This window comes from Dermacentor albipictus, chromosome 2 (assembly GCF_038994185.2).
Source record: "Dermacentor albipictus isolate Rhodes 1998 colony chromosome 2, USDA_Dalb.pri_finalv2, whole genome shotgun sequence".
NCBI lineage: Eukaryota > Metazoa > Arthropoda > Arachnida > Ixodida > Ixodidae > Dermacentor > Dermacentor albipictus.
Window position 1 is genome coordinate 59977501 of NC_091822.1, and position 20633 is coordinate 59998133.

A 20633-nucleotide genomic window follows, 5' to 3' on the forward strand; every position below is an offset into this window, starting at 1 on the left:
CATTGGTACCATTCTTGGAGAGGCGGTTATCCTTGCCATCTTTCCAGTGGAAAGTGCAGCTTTCAAACAACTCCCTAGTTATACGAACAATGCGTTAGATGGGGATCCTTGAGTGTGTACTGTGAATATATGTATGTGTACACTTCGTATATCCCTTGTTGCGTTAAAATAGCTCCTGTTCCCAAAAGGCTTCAAAGTTCACCTTCATTGTCTCTTCCACCACTTTACGTGTATTGGCTGCTATAGCTTCTGCCAGCTGTCCTGGCGATTACACCACCTGGTACTACATTATACTTAAACCTACCGCACTACCCACTATACCACTGCCCACGACCACACTTCCGTAATTTGCGTCATTAGTGTTATATTTCCGTAAATGTTTTATTGCATTTGCGGCATTAGCGTTAAGTTTGCACATTTACCGTGGCATATGCGTAAGCACCAGCTTCGCTTAACGTTGATTCGCCAAAATGCGCGGGATCCTTTAAAGCGGTCCTTGCGCAAGGTGCTTCGTATTTCGGATGACAGCAATAGTTTTACAGCGAAGATGTCAATGGCTATGATCTGGAAAAAAAATGTGTCCCCGAGATGTTGACAAAAAACAGATCATCATGTTGGCCGATCCTGGTGATAGTGCAGACGAGGTCCAAGCTCAATAGCACATATCCGGCCCTGTGGGGCTCGGGGATCTGTAACGCACCCTTGAACTACCCTTGCCACACGTGGGAACCAAAGGGGTCCCAGGCACAAGGGTAAGAACAGATGATATTGAAAAAAAAAATTGTTTTGTACAACTTTTTCAAAGAGAATTGTTAAAAAATCGTGAGCCATTCCACTCCGCGAAGATGGTCGACTAGCAAAGCTGTTTAGCACAAATCACGGAGGTGACACATAATCGTTGTGCAAAAAACTATCATCATCATCAATGGCTTGAGCGTCGTCGTCTTCTTCCGCAGCTGGCTCTTTTTCCGTTCATCATTTCAGCGTAAAAGTTCACTTCTCTTCTGCCGTCGTATGGGGAGGCCGCGTTTACGCGTGTATGAGCCATTGCTTAAAGGGGTATTAGCCATTCATTGCCTTACGTTACGGACACATTAAATGTGTCCGTAACGTAAGACAATGAATGGCTAATACCCCTTAACAGAGGTGATACGCCAATGTGTGTGCGTACCTATATCGCCACGACGACCACAGATCAGGACAACAAATATGTTCGCACCTTTGTTCAGTATTCTGGGTCATCTCTGTGTCGTGCTAAACAGCATCGCTGGTCATCCATCTTCAGAGAGTGGAATAGCTCATGCATTCTTTTTTATAAGGTAAATACCTGGAGGAGATACTATTTCTGTTCATGTAAACATTCTCACCTTTTGCCTGTCATGCGCTTTTAAATAGCTTGGATATATCCGGTGTCGATGTCTTGTATCGTATAAAGGTGCGCAGGCTAAAAATAGTATAATACAATAGCGTCTGTAACGCAAAGCAACCAGATAACAGCAGATACAAGCTCGGAAGAACAGGGAATAGCGAGTTTAAGTGGATGCAGCTAAATCGCTACATATATATGTATATATATATATGTGTGTGTGTGTGTGTGTGTGTGTGTGTGTGTGTGTGTGTGTGTGTGTGTGTGTGTGTGTGTGTGTGTGTGTGTGTGTGTGTGTGTGTGTGTGTGTGTGTGTGTGTGTGTGTGTGTGTCTATATACAGAGTAATGCGCACTGACGACACCCCATATTACAAACGTCAGTAAATTACATTGTGAATTACAATGCGGCTTACCTGTCATTAGGGTTTAATTAGAGCAAATATAGCGTATGCTTAACTCATTTAATGGACGCTAAAAAGCAACACTAACTCAATTCATATCGTTGAAATGTTGCATCGAAATTCTATATGCTCATTCATCTGGCTTAAAAAACATTCATTATTAGTGTAGAAAATGAAAAGCGATCACTTCTCTATTCCTAAGTTAAACCCCGTCGTACGTCAGTGTGACGTCGTGGATCTTAATGTGCCTTCTTGTATTTGCGTCATCCTTGTAGACGTTCTCAAAACTTGTTAGCCGGCTTCTTCGGTTACTACAGATTTCAATGCACTAGCGTTTATTACCGAGGAGGTGTGACTAAACGAAAGCGCGTGTTGTCAGAATTCGCCGTGTCATTTCATTTTTAGTACAGGAACTTCGAGGTAACGTTGTCAGCCGTCTTTTGTTCCTACGTCTTCCCTAGCTTACCTCACCTCTTGTATAGGTAAGGAGCGGCCGTCATGTTATTGCAGGAGAAAATACAGCTTTACCAAGAGGGGCCCTAAAGGGGAACTCTAAATCAGTTTAAGAGGAAGCTTTAGCTCTGGCCCGACTCGGACATGGCCTATATTGAAATACATGTAAAACGCAGAAACACTTTTCCCAGACAACCCCTGCATGAACTTTAAAGAAATTTGTTGCATTTGAGAGAGAAAGTTAAATTCTAGTGACTGTTGGAAGCGAAATTTCGATTTAGGGCCTGAAATTAGTTAAAAGAACTTTCGAAAATTCGAAAGCTCCAAAAATATAAAAGTACGAAAGTTTACACATTCATAGCTCTTCATCAAGAACAGATATCGCGTTTCTGTAAACGGAATTCATTAGATCATTCAAAGCGGACAAATTCTGTGTGTAAATTACGTGAATTTACGTAAATTTGTTTCGCTGTGTACAAGGGTTCTGCAAAAGTTATATTTCCATATTATTAAATTTTTTGACATTCACGTGTAACATATCAATTTCGTCCGCTTTAGATGAACTATTAGGTGCAATTAACATAACTGTGATATGTTTTTATTGCTGAGTTACAGAGTTGTACACTTGCTAGTGTCGTTTTTCTTGAAAATTTGCGATTATTGCAGATTTTTAATAAAGCACTGGATTTTAAGCTTTTCTTTTAAACGAAACAAACATCGTCAAATTTGGTGCAGTAGTTGCCGGGAAATATGAATTATCCTTTTACATGTATTTAGATATGAGCACCCGAGCTAACGCTTCCTCGTAAGATGATGATTCCCTAAAGCTGTATATTATATAATAGTGCGGCAAAAAATTAGTTATAAGAAGAGTGCCCCACTTCCGTGTTTTTTTATATTGCGGTGAAAATTTTGCACTGGTGCGTAAGTGTGACGTCACAAATTGCAATTATTTTCTTAAACTTGGGCTGGTGGGGCCGTGAATGTTTTCAAATCGACTAATTTCGGACTCCAGGTGGGTGGTGGTGGTGGTGGTGGTGGTGGTGGTGGTGGTGGTGATGTTGAAGCAGGCGGGGTTAGCCTGGCATACATAGCGCCGGCAATTGTTCCGCCTGATCCTCCTTTGAGTTGAGATCAGTGGTGTGTCACCAGGTGTCGATGAGCCCCGTGTCTCGCAGGAAGGCTATCAGAAGTCGTTGCGCTCTCTTCCTCAATGCCGCGGGCCCGCCGGGGAAAACAACATCTTCAAAGGTCCCGTGCGTGAGACCGCTTTTTTGTAGGTTGTCGACCATTACTTTTCGTTCTGTGTCAAACTGAGGGCATAGCCAAATGAAATGCTCGATGTCGCCAATGTCACCACAGAAAGCACAGAGTGGGGAAGCGCGAAGCCCAGTCTTGAATAACCAAGCTGGGGTGTACGCGGAGTCGGTCCTGATGCGGTATAAAAGCGTCGCTTGTTCACGTGTAAATCCATGGGTCACACGGGGTTCGTGCGGATTCTTGAACATCTCTCTAAAGTGAAGGCGGATTGCACCCTTAGGGTTTCGAAAAGCTTTTGGAGCTTTCACCTTTGGGACACATGTCAGCGCTAGGCGTGCAAGAGCGTCAGCTTCCTCGTTCCCATCAATTCCTACGTGTGATGGAATCCACTGAAACCTTATGTTAAATCCTTTGCTCGTTAGGTCGTCGATCAGTGCCAGAGATTGCCTTGTAAATTTCTCTAGAGGTAGGCCCCGATGTAATCTCTGTAATGCTGACTTGGAATCCGTCAGCACCACGACATCTCGTGCAGAAAAGGCCCGTAGTTTCCGCAAAGCCGCGGTGATTGCGGCACTTTCGACTGTTGTAGAGGAAACTACGCGATCCAGTCGGCCAGACCATGACACATCAAGGGATGGTATGCAGAATGCCGCTGCACAGCTATCTGTTTGTGCGCACACCGAACCGTCTGTGTACACTTGTAGATGGCTTTGAAACACAGTGCTCAAGTGGTCCAGCACAATGAACTTGGCTTCGGCAGTTGAAATGGTGCGTTTCGTCGGTAGGTGGGGTACATTGAGGCTGCAGGTAACGTCCGGAAAAGACCATGGCGGGTCAAGGCGACTTCGTTTAGGCCATTCCAATCCTAAAAATCGGAAGGTGTTCAGCGCCGCATGGAAATGTGAGCGAGTTCTTGCTCTTAGCCGCCGGAGAAGCGCCGTGCCTGCGCGTGACTCGCCCAGCCTTAATAGCTGCGTCAGCAAGGCCTGAGATGCCAAGAGGCGCAGCGGAAGAGACTCTGCTTCATTAAGGACTTTTTTGTTTGAAGCCGCCGTTGGAACTCCCATCGCCAAGCGAAGTCCCTTTCTGTGCACTGCCTCCAAGCGCTCGAATTGACTCGATGACGGTGATATCAGAGGGAGCTGATAGAGAATGCGGCTTGTTATCAGTGCAGCGTTCAGTTTAAGCATGGATATAGGATTGTTACCCCAACGTATACCTGCCAATCGACGAAGTGCGTTGATTCTTTGCACTGATGCAGCCACAACACTTTCGACCGCACCACGCCATAGCAGCCTGTTGTCGATGGTGACGCCCAGGAAACGAACATGAGTTGCACGAAGAATTGAATGCCCTCTGATATTCAGCGTCAGACGTGTTGACTTGCGTCTCACTCCCGGGAAAAGCATGAAGGCCGATTTTTCTGCTGATAAAGATAGGCCAAGCGTCGATAAGTGGCGATCGATAGTGGAGATTGCGGCCTGGGCTATTCGGGCCAAACGTTTGTGCTGGTACCCCGAGATCCAAATGCAGATGTCATCTGCGTAGATGGACATTTTAACTGCCGTCCGACCTACTTTCAGGGCATTTGGAAGGCTGGCCATGGCAACGTTAAAAAGCAAGGGGGATAGGACACTTCCTTGTGGGACGCCGAGGGAAATTCGTCGCTTGTCACTCATTACACTTCCGAGCTTAACTTGGACACATCGATCACTGAGAAATTCATGGACGAATCGAAGAGCATTTCCCGAGACGCCCATGGCTCGGAGTCCGTTGATGATGCCTGTATGAAGCACACAGTCGTATGCCTTGGCAGCGTCCATAAAGATGGCGAGTGTGGAAAGGCCGTCTGCGCGATGGTGCTCGATATGGCTCAGTAGATCCAAGACACTGTCCTGGGCACTCAACCGTGGACGAAATCCAGTCATACATGATGGCAGTCTATTTCCTTGCTCGAGATACCATGTTAACCTCGTACATATTAGTCTTTCCATCAACTTTGATGCGCATGATGTTAGCGATACTGGCCGGTATGAGGTGAGGTTTGCAGGATCCTTTCCAGACTTGAGCACTGGCACCACCCATGCTGTCTTCCATGCTTCTGGGATCTCTCCTGTGCTCCAGACGTGATTAAATATGTCCAGAAGTGCTTGTTTTCGTTCATATGGCAGATTTGTCAGCATCTGATTGCTGATCGAATCGGGACCCACAGCACAGCGTCTTCTTAATTTGCTAAGCGCCAAATCCAACTCACGAAAGGTGAACGGCGTATCCATGGTATGTGATGCTTCAGACAACAGAGGGTTCGATACTCCTGCTGATCTGCCAGATGTGTACACGTCTGCAAAATCTTCTGCAAGGGTTTGCAAATCTTTTCCTTGCTTTAAAGCCAGTGCTTCGAATGGCCTGTGCAGGCGAATCTTTCCGGATAGGCTATTCATTACTCCCCATATCCTTGTCATGGGAGTAAACGCCGATAAACTCTCACAGAAAGCAGCCCATTGAACTCGTCTTAACCTTTTTGTGTGACGACGGATGACAGCGTTTATCCTGTTGAATTCAGTTTTCGCAGATGGATTGCCCGTTTTTCTCATTAGTTTCCGCTCCAGCTCCTTTAGAAATCATAGCGCAGTCCATCTCTGCCGACGAAAAATTACTTTAAGCGTGTAATGGATTTTGGCGGTCCGAGACGCCACCATACTCCATGAAGTCACATTGAACTAGTGCGATAACTTCGAGGTGGCGTCGCCACCAGTTGTTTTGTTTCTTGCGTCCATTCTGGCTTACTGAAACTCTACGCGCGAAAATTTAAAGAGAAATCACGAGCAACTATCCCAGATTTCACTTCGTTTTAGCACTATGCCTGGGCGCAATAATTGTTTCGGGACCTTATTAATGAAGTAGGTTTCGCCACGTTTAGGGTGACACGCATTGCTGAAAAGGCAACCTGTCGTTTTTAACATGGAGTTTCGTGAAATAGTTATATCGTATACGAAACTCTATGGTTCTTAGAGGGGTCTGTTAACAGTAAGAGACGCGTACCAGACGCGACCACGCACAACGGTTTCCTTTATTTTGTCACATTCCTTAAAGCATCCTGAAAGAATTACTACATAACATATTCGCCTCAACTGGCATTTTGGATTTTTAAACGATACCCCAAGCTCTATAAACAGTATAGGAAAAACGCTGGCAAACATCCAAGCGTCTTCAATGATTTGCCATAATACTTGTTTCTACGAGCCATTTAGGGTTTCAGTACCAGGGGGTACAGGCGCCATGACGTCATGATGCACTGGCTGCTCTCCCGTGCATGGTGCCCATGAACAAGCGCATGCAGCACTCTTGTTTGCGTTTTTTGTGTCTGTGTTAATGAGCAACGTCATCACGCCGTGCTTTATTGCTACACGACGTAGCAAAGTTCACTTTCTTTCAAGACGTCACGATAATGTCGATGGCGCCGGGTATGGCGTTTTGAGATCAATTTTAATATCAAATCGATACATCTTGGGTTTCAAAACGATATATGTACTTGCCATGTGTGATCCGGTCACTCGCAAGAAGCGTGTGAACTCTGTACGATTTCGAAGCTGTTTAGGAGGTGCCGTTCGAGTTGAATTGTCCCGAACAATAGATCCGGTGATGGCGACACCTAGTGTCACCGAGCTGCGCAGGCGCGGTTCGTGCCGCCCTATGTACATAGGGCACGAATCCGCGTCCTGCCGAAGAACAACAAGCAAGTAAGGCATATTTTTTGTCGAGATCTTTTTTTTCTTCTTTTAGTCGCTCTTATGTACAGAAAAAAATGACGTGAGGGACACCCGAGTTTTTGCACAAACAAGAGTAGCAGCAGCACGGCTGTCGCTTGTTGCGTCTTCGCGCGCCGCTCCTCGGTGTGGTTTGTTGCTCTCTTTTGATCCGCTGGTTCTCGACGTACACTCCGTGGCACGCATTGTTCCTTTCACACACAAAGAAACTGCAGCTGCGTTCTCTCTCGGCTTGGTGCACAAGGACTGAGTGCACTCGCGAAGTATTCGTCTGCTGTGTTGCTCAGCAACGAGTCCAGTTGACAGACTTTCCCCGTTCTATACCCATGGCAGGAATACGAGATAGAGGAGTGAATTGCTCGTACAAATGAATTGGTCGTAGCAGACATCACTGAAGTTGCCGCAATTTAGAATACAAATGGAATACTTCTGTTTAGAAGCTCAATATACCTTCTGCAAGTTTTAATTAAATAAATGATAAATTAATGGAAGTGACAATAGATGAAAAAACAACTGGGCGCAGAGGGGGCACGAACCCACTTCATCGAATTACGCGTGCGATGCTCTTACCAAATTAATGAAGAAACAACTGGCCGTGGGTGGGGCAAGAACCCACGTCATAGAATTACGCGTGTGATGCTCTTGCCATGGTAAGAGCATCGGACGCGTAATGCTATGACGTGGGTTCATGCCCCACCTTCGGCCACTTGCATGGTAAGAGCATCGCACACGTCATGATATGACGTAGGTTCGTGACCAACCTACGGTCAGTTGTTTTTCCATCCACTTTCATTTCCATTAATTTATCATTTCCTTAATTCAATTGATAAATAAAGGCAATTTCCCTATATGATGTCCTTGCTGTCTGTTTGTTGGCTTCTGATGATATGACTAATAAAAATCAGGCCCTCGGTTTCCTTTCTTCTCGTCTGCAAGTTTAGCATTCGATTTCTTGGAGCCATTTAGTTAAGCCAAGCTAATCGGCGGATTAGTCTATTAGACGCAGCCTTACATGAAAAGATGAACGTACTCATAAGCTCATCGGTCACCTCAAAAGCACGTTGCAAACAAAGCAGCATCTACAGTTGCTTTTCAATTTTGCTAATTTAGAAGTTGTCCTGTCGAACGATTTTACCGCTTGCATTGTGCCATATATCGAAGGCAAAGAATCAAATTTGTTTTACCAGTTTTCGTATGTTTCTTTTTTTTTGCTTTCTTTTTCAAATCACAAAGGCAGACATGAAGGAGAGAATTACAGGGAATAAATGTTTGTTAATCAATTCCACATTCGAGTCCCCTGTTTTCCTACAGCCTTCATTCATATCGATGCGAAAGCTTCACTAAGCATAACTCCCCTAGTTTAATAAAACATCAGCACTTTTGGGTAGCCGTCAGCTTCCTTTCTCCGGCCGTCGCATCGCCTTTGAGCGGAGCGAGAGCCGGAGCGACAGAGAGAGAGAGAGAGAGAGAGAGAGAGAGGTGAAGAAGCAAGAACGAAAAGAGTTCTGCGGGCGGGCAAGGGAAGGCAGGCCGGCAGCTTGTCGTCGTCGTCGTCGTCCGGGGCGCGCACATTCCGGGGCCACTCCCCAAACGGTGGCGGCAGCAGGGCGGGAAAGGAGGAGGAAGAATTTGATAAGCAGAGGTGGAGAGAGAGCCCCGCCGCCGAGCGCAGACACGCACGCACACAAGGTCGTTTGGTCGTCGCAGCCTCGCCTTTCGCCATCTTCCGCGATGAACCCGCTGTCGTCGACACCGACCGCCGCTGCTTGAGGGCAGAGATCGAATTCGCGAGATGGAGGCGACAGAGGGAGAGAGGGAGAGAGGGGCGATGGCCACGGAGGAGAGAGAGGTTGGGATGGAGCGGCCCCTCGCTTGTCTGTCAATGGCCGAAACGAGGTGGTGGTGCCAGGTCAGTGTGTGCGCAGCCGAGTCGTGCACGATCACTCCTTCGGCTGTGGCGTGCGTGCTCCCGATGTTATTCTCGATCACTCGTGTGGTGAACGCGTGAATGCGTTCCGGCCTCGGGTTTCAACCGCGAAGTGCGTAGTGTTCTTTCTCACAACCCGTCGTGTCCGTTTGTTTCTCATTTGCTTTAAAGAAATAACGAGAGAAAAAGGAGAAAAGCTAGCAAGCAAGGAAATAACCTGTGCGGCTATTGAGTGTTCGGCCTAGCGTTCTTGTGTTCGCTCCGCTCAAGGGCTTCTTTCGCTCAGGTTTAAACATTTTGAACCCACGATTGCAGCAAGCATCTCCTACCGCCTCGAAAGGCTTGATGAGCAAGAGAAACAAGAAAAAAAACGAGGGAAACACCGTTGAAAGGGCGAAAACGTGTAAAAAAAAACAATACAGCGCACGACAGTTCGTTGGAGTCCACGTATTATTTTTTTTTCCCCCTCCGTTGTCTCCCATCTCTGCGCGTTCACTGGGCTCCTCCACTGTCGTTCCAGAGCTGCGCGGAGGATGGCGCCACTGCCGTCTTGTCTTGCGGCGCACGCGTGGTAGCAGATCGAGGCGAGGAAGGGCCAGGCGACTCTTTCCTCTCTCTGTCTTTTCTCTCACGGGGATGGGCGGTGCTGCGGCAGGTGACGTCACCAGACGGGCGTCTCGCTGATTGGCGGGTGGTTGAGCGGGGCGAAGCCGCTGTCGGCGCGCGAGGGCGCCCCGTAGGGCTCGCCCCCCTGCAGGCTGAGCACGGCGTCGGGGCTGGGTCCGCCGCGCGACTGCGGCTGCGACGTCGGTGGCGGCTGCAGGTAGGGCGCGTCCGAACCCAGGTTCACACTCCCTGCGCAGGAAGAAGAGCACGAAGCGACGCGGTACTTTAGCACAGGCCACCGAGACACGCATCGTCCGTGTACTTGATAATTTATTTGCGCGTGAGAAAACAGAAAAGTAAATCTAAGGGTTCTGAAGGTCCTGCTGAAAGCAAGGGCCATGCAAGCAGATGTTACCGCAGAAACAACCCTCTGCACCCATTGGTATGTGCGAACAACTTAAGAGCAAAGTTTACGCTACATGCGGCAATATAGGAAAACAAAATACGAAAGGGCCAAACAATAGTTAAGTGCGGTTTGGTTTTGTTAGCAAGTGATGATCAGCTAACCAAGCCGGAAGACAACGTAAGGTTTCTGCAAGGCAGCCAGGTACGGAAGGTCGCGCGTCTCGCCATTCGAGTCAGGTCAGGCTATTCGTCTCATGCATGCGCCTCTGTTGAAGGAATGAATCTCCGATGCTAAATTGCGCAGTTTCTTTTTTTTTTCTTCCGTGCGTTAATTTTTGTAGCGCTACCTTCACCCTGACATGGATAGCCAACTAGCTCCTTTATTCTTCAAAGACGAGTCTACATAAACTGAACCGCATCTTAACGTCTCCACTTGCTCCTGTGCGCGTGAGAAGAGCGCGCAGGATTAATTCCGGTCGGCCATCAGAGTGCGGTTGTTCCGGACCCGGTAGCACCCGCACGGTGTTCCCCTCGACTGGTCCTAAGATGAGCCGCTCTTTCTGTTCACTTGAGCAGCGATTTCGGCGTGGGCGCCGTGTTGCGCACGAATAGGTGCACCACGCGCTGACAAAAGCCGGAATGTGTTCCTGTCTGTTTTCGGCGCAGCGTCGAGATTCCAGTTTCTTTCGTTCGTATAAAGCACGTGAACGCTATATAAGCAGAAACACTAGATTGATTCGCGCCATGCAGTAAAGTGCTATTTCGAAAGAAAACGAAACTTGATAGCGTATATATAGTGGAGGAAACACGGGTTCAAAAAGAAAAAAGAGAAGCTTGCTTTAATTTTTCCATCTGACGCCGGGAACCGCAGCGTCGGACTTTCAAGCATCATGTTACAGATTTCGAAGCACAGTTTGGCGTTCCTGTATAGGCTCGTTTTACATGGACGGAAAGTTATCGCGATTTGCTAGGTTGAGTTCCGAGTTCTTTTAAAATGCAACGAAATACCTCTTCGTAGATAAAGAAAACTCGCGAGCAGGCGCTGTCGAAATTTTATGACGTCGCAGGGATCAATAGTGCCAGAGTTTCGAGATCTCTCCACCTTCTCCCTCTCTTTTGTTTTTGCTGGACTGATCTCTCGTGCTTTGGAGAAGCGTAATTTACAAATACAGCTAAACTTAATATTGATCTTCGTGTAACACTCCACCACTGTGCGACAACGCATCGCGTATTTTGAAGCAATCACACACAGAACGTATTCTGCATTCGTTTGTTTCGTCATCATCCGCATTTATTCTGGATGTATCGTTGTGTGCCGTAACAACAAAAAGACGTATGCGTATACAAAATCCTCTTGCGGGTGTAGGTATATACACGTCTCATACTACACTCCCCTTTCCGACAGTCTCATTTGGTATACAAGCGCCGTATAAGGCGTACTGCAGGAGTCTTGTAAATAGTAAAATACGTGATAATAAGTTGGTCCCTGCACAAAAGAGTTATCAGCGCTGAGTTGACTTGTTCTTACCTTGCAATAGCGACGGAAACGGCAACCTGCTGGATTTATTTTGAATGTCGCACTTCCTACGAATATTCGCACGTCGGATCGAGTGTTTTTTTTTTTTTTTTAACGCGACCTTCGCTCTTCAGGCTTCTGTGGCTGAAGAGCACAGCCATCATTTGCCCACCTCTAACGTATATAGACGACATAACATATTGCCCGCGGCGACCGTCAATCTTGGGCGGCAACACACAAATTTTCTCAATGTTCTACAGGGAAGAGTGTCAAGTTATAGCCTGTTTTTGAAACGATGAATGTGCCCGTAGAACCATTTTAACGTATACAAATAGACTGTAAAATACCGTTTCTTGCGGCATTAGGGCTTAATTTACCGACTCGCATTACTATAGAGCGCGGTGGCGGCACTGTATAGTAAACCCAAGGCCGCTCATGAAGCTGCCTGAGTATACAGTGTGCAGTTGGGAAAGCACCACGCACCTGGTCCGGCGTGCGAGTCGAGGGGTCCCCCGGAGCCCTGGCCCTGAGGTCCGGAGCCCGTGGGAGGGAAGGGCATGCCGTCGGGTCCCGGCGGCGGAGGAGGAGGAGGAGGTTGCTGGCCCGGGAAGAAGTCGTAGAAGCCCGCCTGAGGACCGTACCCGAAGTCGGCCGGGTTCGACGAATCTGCACACGGTCGAGAAGGGGGGAGGAGGAAAGACGTGAGCTTTCGATGGGAAGGCCGAACGGGGCCCCCTCGGCGTGCATTAATTGGCGCCTCGTCGCCTGCTCAACGCCACAGTAATTCGCCGTGTACGACGTGCGTATATACACAACGATACTAACATGTCACGTGTCGGTGTAACTTATAACCGTGTACCAAGCAAAAGTAAAATTCTCTAATCCGGCAAATATTCGGACAGTTACGCACGGAATTATATCCCACCGCGCAAGAATATATAACCTGTTTACGCCTCGTGTCTTCGGAAGTGCTGCAAACGACTGGTGAGATGGAGCACAGTTAAAATGCAAAATTATGGGGTTTTACGTGCCAAAACCACTTTCTTATTATGAGGCACGCCGTAGTGGAGGACTCCGGAAATTCAGACCACCTGGGGTTCTTTAACGTCCCCCTAAGTCTAAGCACACGGGTGTTTCCGCATTTCGCCCCCATCGAAATGCAGCCGCCGTGGCCGGGATTCGATCCCGCGACCTCCGTGCTCAGCAGCCCAACACCATAGGCACTGAGCAACCACGGCGGGTGACAGTTAAAATACAGCCCGGTATGTTGCAGCCGAACGCCGAACTTAGCTGTCGCTGTCAATACTTCGTCCTTGGGCGAAACTGACAACTTTCTTCTTTTTTCTTCTTTTTTTTTGAGACACATAACAGCACACTCGCGTTTCACATTTGCGGTCCGAAAGTGCGTTGCTTGGCTCATTCGTCGATATAGAAAAGTGAAGCACGAAAGGAAGCTACACACGCATAGAGAAGGAAGTCACGGCTGTGTAGAACTGCAGCGTTCGACAGGCCGATGGCACGAACACATAAAGAATATAAAAGACAACGGACGTGAAAAGGCTGACATGCTTTCGCGCAACTCAGCGCTCTCCCATGGCCGCGAGAAGTTAGTTTTTCACTCAGTGACGGCCACGTGAAGCTGCATTCAAAAAAAGTTGCACTATAGATGCACGAAGATCGTGCGCAAGAAATTAACGAGGAAAAAAAACAAAGAAATAAACAAATAGACATGAAACGAGCTTATAGAACCAAAGAAAATGAAGGCACCGGCGATCATATAGAAATTCGCAGAAAAAGAAAAGAAAGGAAAAGACACGGCAGAAATTACACTTTAAGGCCCATGGCATTTTTAGAGAAGAACTAGCAGAAAGAATAAAGCATCGGCTTGCGGCTTTATGTGTGCCTGCGCGTTTTCCTTATTATTTCTTTTTCTTGGTTTTTCAGAGTGGGACGCTCATCTCACGATTCTATTTACACAGTGAATAAAGTGTATATACAGTTGCAAGTGTACGTAATTTGTTCCGTTGACTTCCAGAGCCTGATTCATACATCGTGTTCCGGCGTTCATTTCTTATCTAACGAACCAATTTACGTTTTAGCAAGATACCTTGCGAACAGGCATGTAAACGGATATGTGTTAGCTTTTTCGTTCGTAGATAGGTCACTGCGGTAGACTCACATAATCACTTCAATACATAATAACTAATGACCTGGGATCATGATGCCGTCGCCATTCATAATTTGTTCACCTGGTAATCTCGGCACCGCGTGTATAGGATGCCCAAAATCAGTTTTGCCGGTCCGCACGCGCGAGTGCTCAGTTTTAGCAACAGCGATACTGTAACGTGCACTGTAATCGCTCTGTGCGCTGTCGGGGCTGGCTGTATAGACGGCGTTCACCGTTGATGGGGTACGTGAAAGCAACGAATTCCGTACAGACGAACTTCCCGTATGTTGGATGCATGATGCGCGTTTGTGCATGTTAGTCGAATATATTATACGCCAATTTCGTTCCTAACGTGTGGCCGATGTTTCTGAGCCTATCAGGTGCGTGCTCTTAATCGCAAGGATGTATGTCTTCTGTTCATTCTTAGAATTCACTGCTCGATTTAATCGGTGACGGTATTTGCAATGCAAACGAAACAGAAACTAAACAAGCAATACTGTTATAGTGTATTCTTCGTCCACGCAATTGTCACCGCGGCCGTCCAGGACACGAACCCGCGACTTCGTGCTCAGCGACATAACAGCCGCTGATCCGGGGGGAAGGGGAGGGCACGCGTCTGTTTTCACTATTTGAACACCCTTTCCGGTGACAGCGTCCGCAAGACGACGTCGTCATCACGCGACAGGCGCGGCCGGCATCGAGGTCTCGTCGTCGACCATAACCGCGGCTGCAGGAAAGACGTCAGTCGCGGGGACGCGCGCGAATTCGGGTCACCCACATCTCGGCCGTCGCGAGGCCACAGAGCATGCATGCGACACACGTCGCGCTGACGAGTGACCGTCGCCGTCCTCTGGGGGCCACCGAACGCGTGGTGACAGCGCCGCTAGCGAGTTATAAGCCTTGGCCCCTCCTCGTACATTCTATATGCTATATGGCTATATATGACTGCGAGGCCAATGGGAATCCGACGAAGGACATAAGACATGCGGGTTGCGAAGCGCGATGTTTACAGACTTATTTGCAGTTTTACGTGATGGGCACGAAAAGCTGAAAGGCTTGGCCTGACAGTGCCAACGTGGGAGCGGCCCGCCTTGGCTTGAGAAGTCGAGCCTCCGGACCTCAGTACAATAAAAGTTTTCACACACACGAAAAGCTGTGACACCGGTGCGCGAAACATGCAGCAATCACTGTAATCACAATACCGCTTTGGAGACGAGAGTTTTGAGATAGCTGCACGCTTTATTGCCGTTTGAGAAAGCGGTTCGTGGCAATTCCAGGCAGTCGTCGCCTTCGCTTAGCGTAAATGAGCGCGGAGTGAACGGGGAAGGACCACAAGCTCGCACCCTTACTCCTCAACGAGGCCGCTTCTCACGAACCATTACAACTCGCCGACAACGTCGTTATCCGTTATCCAGTTAACGCTTTCTCCTCGCGAGTCAGAAGGAAGTGCCCACCATATATATACACAGATTGTGGTCGACTTCTATATATAGTTGTCGGACTTGTGTCTTTTCTCCCTTCCTTTTTTTGTTTCATTTTTTTTTCTTCGTTTGCACCCGCCGCGCTTTAGACGCGAACAACGGAAGTTCCTCCGAAGACTACATTGCGGCCACGGAATGCTACAGCAGTTGAAACACGGCAAGTCAGCGCTCGCTCGTTGATACGCACGCACAAAACAGGCGGCGCGTACTTCGTCATCCTGTCGGCCGTCGTCTCCGTCCACGAACACGTCTCGGGGCGCCCGTCCGCGATCGCGCCGCCGCGTATACACACCGACTGCGTGGCAAGCCCGACAGCGCAGGTGCAACAAGCGCGCGCGACGCATGCCGCACGAACGAGTGCACGCCCGCAGCACTTCCTGGGCCGCAGGGGTGCACGCGGGGTCGACCCATAGGGTGTACAGCGCCACCGTCGGCCCGACCCCGGACGGATGAAGCGGTCGAGTGGCGGAAGAAGACGGCGCAGTCGATCCGTCGCGTTCTCCACCTGACACTCGCGCAGCGGCAAACCACGGGAGGGCTGATGTGCGCCGCGTCTCTCGCGACCGCTGCCTCTCGCGTTTCTATATCTTTTCTCCATCTACACAAAGGCCGAGTTGTCCTTTTGTTGTTCCTCCTCGGCAAGCCCTGCCACCGGGACGCTGGGGGCGACACGGGGATGTCTTCCTTCCTTCGAGTCCTCGCGCGGCGTGAAGTACGCCGCGCGCAGGCGAGGAAGCACGAAGACTCTTGTCGGCGGAGCGATGGACACCCGCCGACACGTGCAGGGGGGCGGCGGCGGTGAGCGCAAAGATATGCGAGAACGAGGAGCGAGGGCGGGGGGGGGGGGGGGAGGAAGAGGAGGCGGCGCGCGCACGCGTTCCTTCCGAGCGGGTCAATGCATGCACGGCTCCGCCGCGCGTTCCTCGGGCGCACAGGCGTGATGGAGCAGGTCGGCCGGTGCCGCTCCTCCATCACGCGCCACCGGAGCGGCGTACCACTCGCTCCTCGCAGTCGTCGCCGTCTTCGTCATCCTCCCGCTCTGCAGCCAAACGGCGGCGGGTCTCCGGAGCTGCAGCTACACACGCTCGGCGACTTGACGCTGCCGAGGTGATCCGTCAACGTCAGCCCGTCGACGTTGTTGCGCCGAGGTCGCCACTGCTGGCGCGTAGTAGACGAGCGGCGGCTGCGCTCTCTCGGTCTCCGCAGTGCACGCTGCCTGGTGCCGCGTCCTCGCCCCCCCCCCCCCCCCACCACCACCACCACCCCCGTTTCTTTGACGTGCGCGCGCGCCGAGCAACCGACGGGCTGACGCGTTTTCGTTTCGCCTCCTCGGCTTTCGTCTTCGTGGCACGCTGTGGTGCGAGCTAACAGTGTATGCGTGCGTGTGTCTCGACCACCGTATGGCCCGCCGGTGCCTAAGCCGGGGAAGCGTTGTTCGCGCTCCCTGCTCTGCTTCCTTCGTCGCTCCCGCGGAGACGGCCACTCCTCCGCTCCCGCCGCTGCCTCCGTTCTTACGAGCGTTCCTTCGCTCGCCTGATCGAGGCCGCGGTGGAGGCGGTGCACGCATAGACCGCTTTCCGTGCGAGCCAATATGGCTGACGATTGCAGCGAACACGGCTGTCGGAAGCGCGTCTTTACTTGCATTCTATACAAGGCATTCTATACATCATTGTTACCATTCTTTCTTTATTTATTTGTTTGTTTTTGCATTCGTGCGACGTACAGACCTTGCGTATTCTTCTCCTGGAGAGAAGATGCCCTCCTTTTGGTTCCATTTGTAACGAATAACAACAAAACGCGGGCTGTGACACGCAACCATTCGTTCTCTTTTCTTGTTTCTTTCTTTCTGTGTGCCTGCTTGCTCGTGCGTTCTATTCTCTTACGTTGGAAATGGGAACTGGTGTGCCAGAAACAACTCGCAAATATCTACTTTCCGTACAAAAATAAACAAACAGGCAAGAAAACAAAAGTACACCGGCATAGAAACTCGCCGGAAATCACCCTGCAACCAAGCCGAACCCGGGTTCATGCGGTGAGCGTCTGTGCGCACATTGCGTGCTGTGCGACGCTGCATTCCGAAAACATTTTCGAAGATATTAAAAGCAATAACTAACAGCGGGACAGCTTCGAGCGCACGGAGTCTGATTCTAAGACTGACGTCACAACCGCCTTATCGGTATAGCTGCGCGCTATGGACTGTGCCTGTCGTCTGCTAAGGCGTAATCGGAACGCTGTTATCTGATCATCAGTGAAGTCGATACCGTAAAATTATGCCGGAATTACTTTGTTAGCGTTTACGATTCGTTCCTGACTGAATACAGTCAAGTTATGTTGGAGTTGGCCTTTAAGGAAGAGGAGAGGGAACCAAAGCCACTTCTGCAGAAGCTCGCAAGGTTGACGAAGGCTCAGGAAAGGAAGAACAGCTGTAGGAGGCTGAAAACGCATCGCTGATGTGCCGTACTCCGTTTCTCTCTGCGGCGAGTCGTCGATTGTTTCGGCCTGACTCCGGGATACGCTATAGCCACCTGGTTAAGCTCAGATGGTACAGCGACCGCTACGAAAAGGCGTTGGTACCGAGTTCGATGACCGCTCCAGGAAAAAAAAGCCTTTTTTTTTCACATGGGAAGCTTTCTTTCCAAGAAACCCGTTTAGGTTTCCTCCGTAGATTCACGCTAAAACTAGGGTGGAGGCCAATTTTTCATTTCTACGATCGTGCACAGTGTATTTTGCGGGACGTTCATACATAATTTCAGACAGTGTACAACACTCTATACGCAAAAACTGTGTACGCGACATGGAGGGCAAAAAGGCAAAGAAAATAAGAAAGAAAAGACAAGATTGTTGTTAGGGCACGTCTGCTCACGTATGCGCGAGGACAAAAAACATCGAAGGAAAAAAAAAAGTTGCACGGACGGAGGAACTCACGTGCCTGACGAAGCGTGGACGGTGCACCCACGGGAGCCAGGCCGTTTATACACGCGTCTGTCGCTGGCGCGACTTTTCCTGGCGAGCGAAGCTGGCGATCCGAGACGCTGGAGGACCCAACGATCGCGACCGCGGGCGCTGTATACCGACAGCCGGGTCCCCCCCCTAGCGAGCAACGTCGCTAGAACTGGCGGGAGTCGCTTTCGCGGAGGAGGGGGTGCGCGATTGCATCGCCTTCCGAGCGCCACCTCATTAATTCGCCCCCCCCCCGCCCCCCGCGCAGTGGCTCCCAAGCGCTTCGGCGAGGTGGTCGCGCGCGCGTCTCATCCCGTCTCGATGAATTATCCGGGCCGCGTGAGGAGCATGCCCGCTGGGCCGCGCGCGCCTGCAGGCGTAATGGCTCCTCTCCGGCGTGCCAAGCGACGCGTATCCCCACTTTCCCGCCCCCGGGGTCGTCTCCCCTTCCCTTCCTCCCCCTTTCCCCGCGGGGGAATACGGGGGCAGGAAGTACAATGGGTCCGCGCGGAAGCGCCGCAGTAAATTGCGGGCAGTGGGCGCCGGAAGATGCTCGCGCGCAGGTGCTCTTTCTTCTCTAAACGCGTTTCGGGGGAGGGCATCGTGAAATGCGTGTCTGGCTATGGGCTACACACAAGCCGTCCGGAGATTCCCTTAAATCTTACAGCCGCTGTAGAATAATAATAATCATAAAAAGACACTTCGGATCCCTCGAGAATAATCCACGTCCACTCTACAACGCACTCTCTCTGAAAAAATAAAAATAAAATAATTATCGTAAGGAACGGAAGGAAGAAACACAGCACCGTGTGGGGTAGCCGTCGCGATGACTCAATGGTTACGGCGTCCTGTAGCTGAGCACGAGGTCGCGAGCTCGATTATTCGTAGCAGTGGCCGCATTCTGACGCGAGCGGAATCCAAAAGCACTGACATGCCTTTGTTTCGAGGCACGTTAGCGTACAGTACGGCAGCGCGCATTCTCGGGACGTTTACATTTGGCTTCAGCACGGTGCAACGTATCTTTAGATGTAACGTGGGCGTTGAATAATGTTGACTACACACGTAAAACTCAGCCAGCTAGGAATTGACCGCTATCTGGCTTTCTCGTGTATAGACACTTATGTTTCTTTAGTATGTGTTAAACCCGATCAGTTAATCATGCACAATGCGACCCTCGAAGGTCAGCACTGAGGAACTTACATTCATTACACGGTTACCTATACACGGTGTCCCAGCTATCATCCACAAAGATTTAAGAATATGCAAATGCCACGTAGCTGGACAAAGCCAAGGTAATGTTATTTACCGTCGCTTCGAGGTACTCAGATTACCTTATGCATATTGCCTAATGACATCATTAGCTTTATTTAGTCAATAATTATGTATTAATGATTAATTAATAATAGTCACATTAGCTTGGTTCTGTCCAGCTACGTGGCATTTGCACATTTTTAAATCGTGGTGTATGACAGTCATATGACACCCTGCATGTAGATACAGGACGACGCTTCCGACAAGCAAGCACAGCTGCTAGAGACGCGGTGTCCTAGTCAGCCTGCACGGATAATACTTCTTCTTGACATGGCTATAGAGCCTGCGTTATGCAGGCTGTGATATATGTAATTTACACTGACACGACGAGACGCGACTCCGTAACGCGCAGTCGCCCGGCCCGCGGTGTAATTTCAGATCTCTACTTATAAAGCACGCAGCGATTCGTCCTGGACGCCACAAAGCTTACAAAACGGCAAGCGCGTGCATTCGTCACGCTTCCTGAACCTCTGAAATGTGCCTGCGCTGACTCAGGAAAGGTGCAACAAGAGAACAGAAAAGGGCCAAAACTACCCAAACAGAGACAATCCTGCGAGTGACACATACATACATGCATATAAATTTCGAGCGAAGTCCTTTAGGGGCCGAGAGAAAAGTGGAGAAGAATCGAGGCTCGATTGCGGCTCGATTGCGGTGGCAGAATGAACCTCCTCTCGGGGGGAAAGGCGGCCGCAGCGCGCCAACCGATATGCACGTTATATTTGTGCACGTATATCGACGGTGATTCCCGCGACAGGAGCGCGGGCCTCCCCCCATGCACGAGGTCGGCACGCTCCACTTGGCCCCGACGCACCGAGACTCCTCGGGGACCCCGGAGGTAGAACAGTGCGCATGCGATCGCATACATCTGTACGTAGGGGTATACGCGCGGCGCGGGACTCGTCGATTAAACCGCGCGTCCCGCCGCTGCTCCCGGTTCGAACCTCGAGGCGCGCTGCAGGAATTGCCCCGCGGTGGCATCGTTTAGGTCCCCTTTGTCTCGCCTCCCCGTGCAGCCCCCTCGGGGGACCC

The 20633-nt window shown here is 49.9% G+C and overlaps 1 protein-coding gene across 2 annotated transcripts in view; it reads right to left on the bottom strand.

Moving 5' to 3' along the window:
- Positions 1-7029: 7029 nt before the first annotated feature.
- Positions 7030-20633, bottom strand: part of Lim1 (LIM homeobox 1) — a 220219-nt gene continuing 206615 nt past the window's right edge. The window contains exons 5-6 of one of the 2 annotated variants that reach the window (XM_070533631.1): positions 12186-12368; positions 7030-10030 (exon numbers count right to left, since the gene is read on the bottom strand). In XM_070533631.1, coding sequence (XP_070389732.1) covers positions 9837-10030; positions 12186-12368 — 377 coding nt within the window. In that variant the 3' untranslated portion in view covers positions 7030-9836. The remainder of the gene's footprint in view (positions 10031-12185; positions 12369-20633) is intronic. The other variant, XM_070533630.1, reaches the window with a different exon arrangement.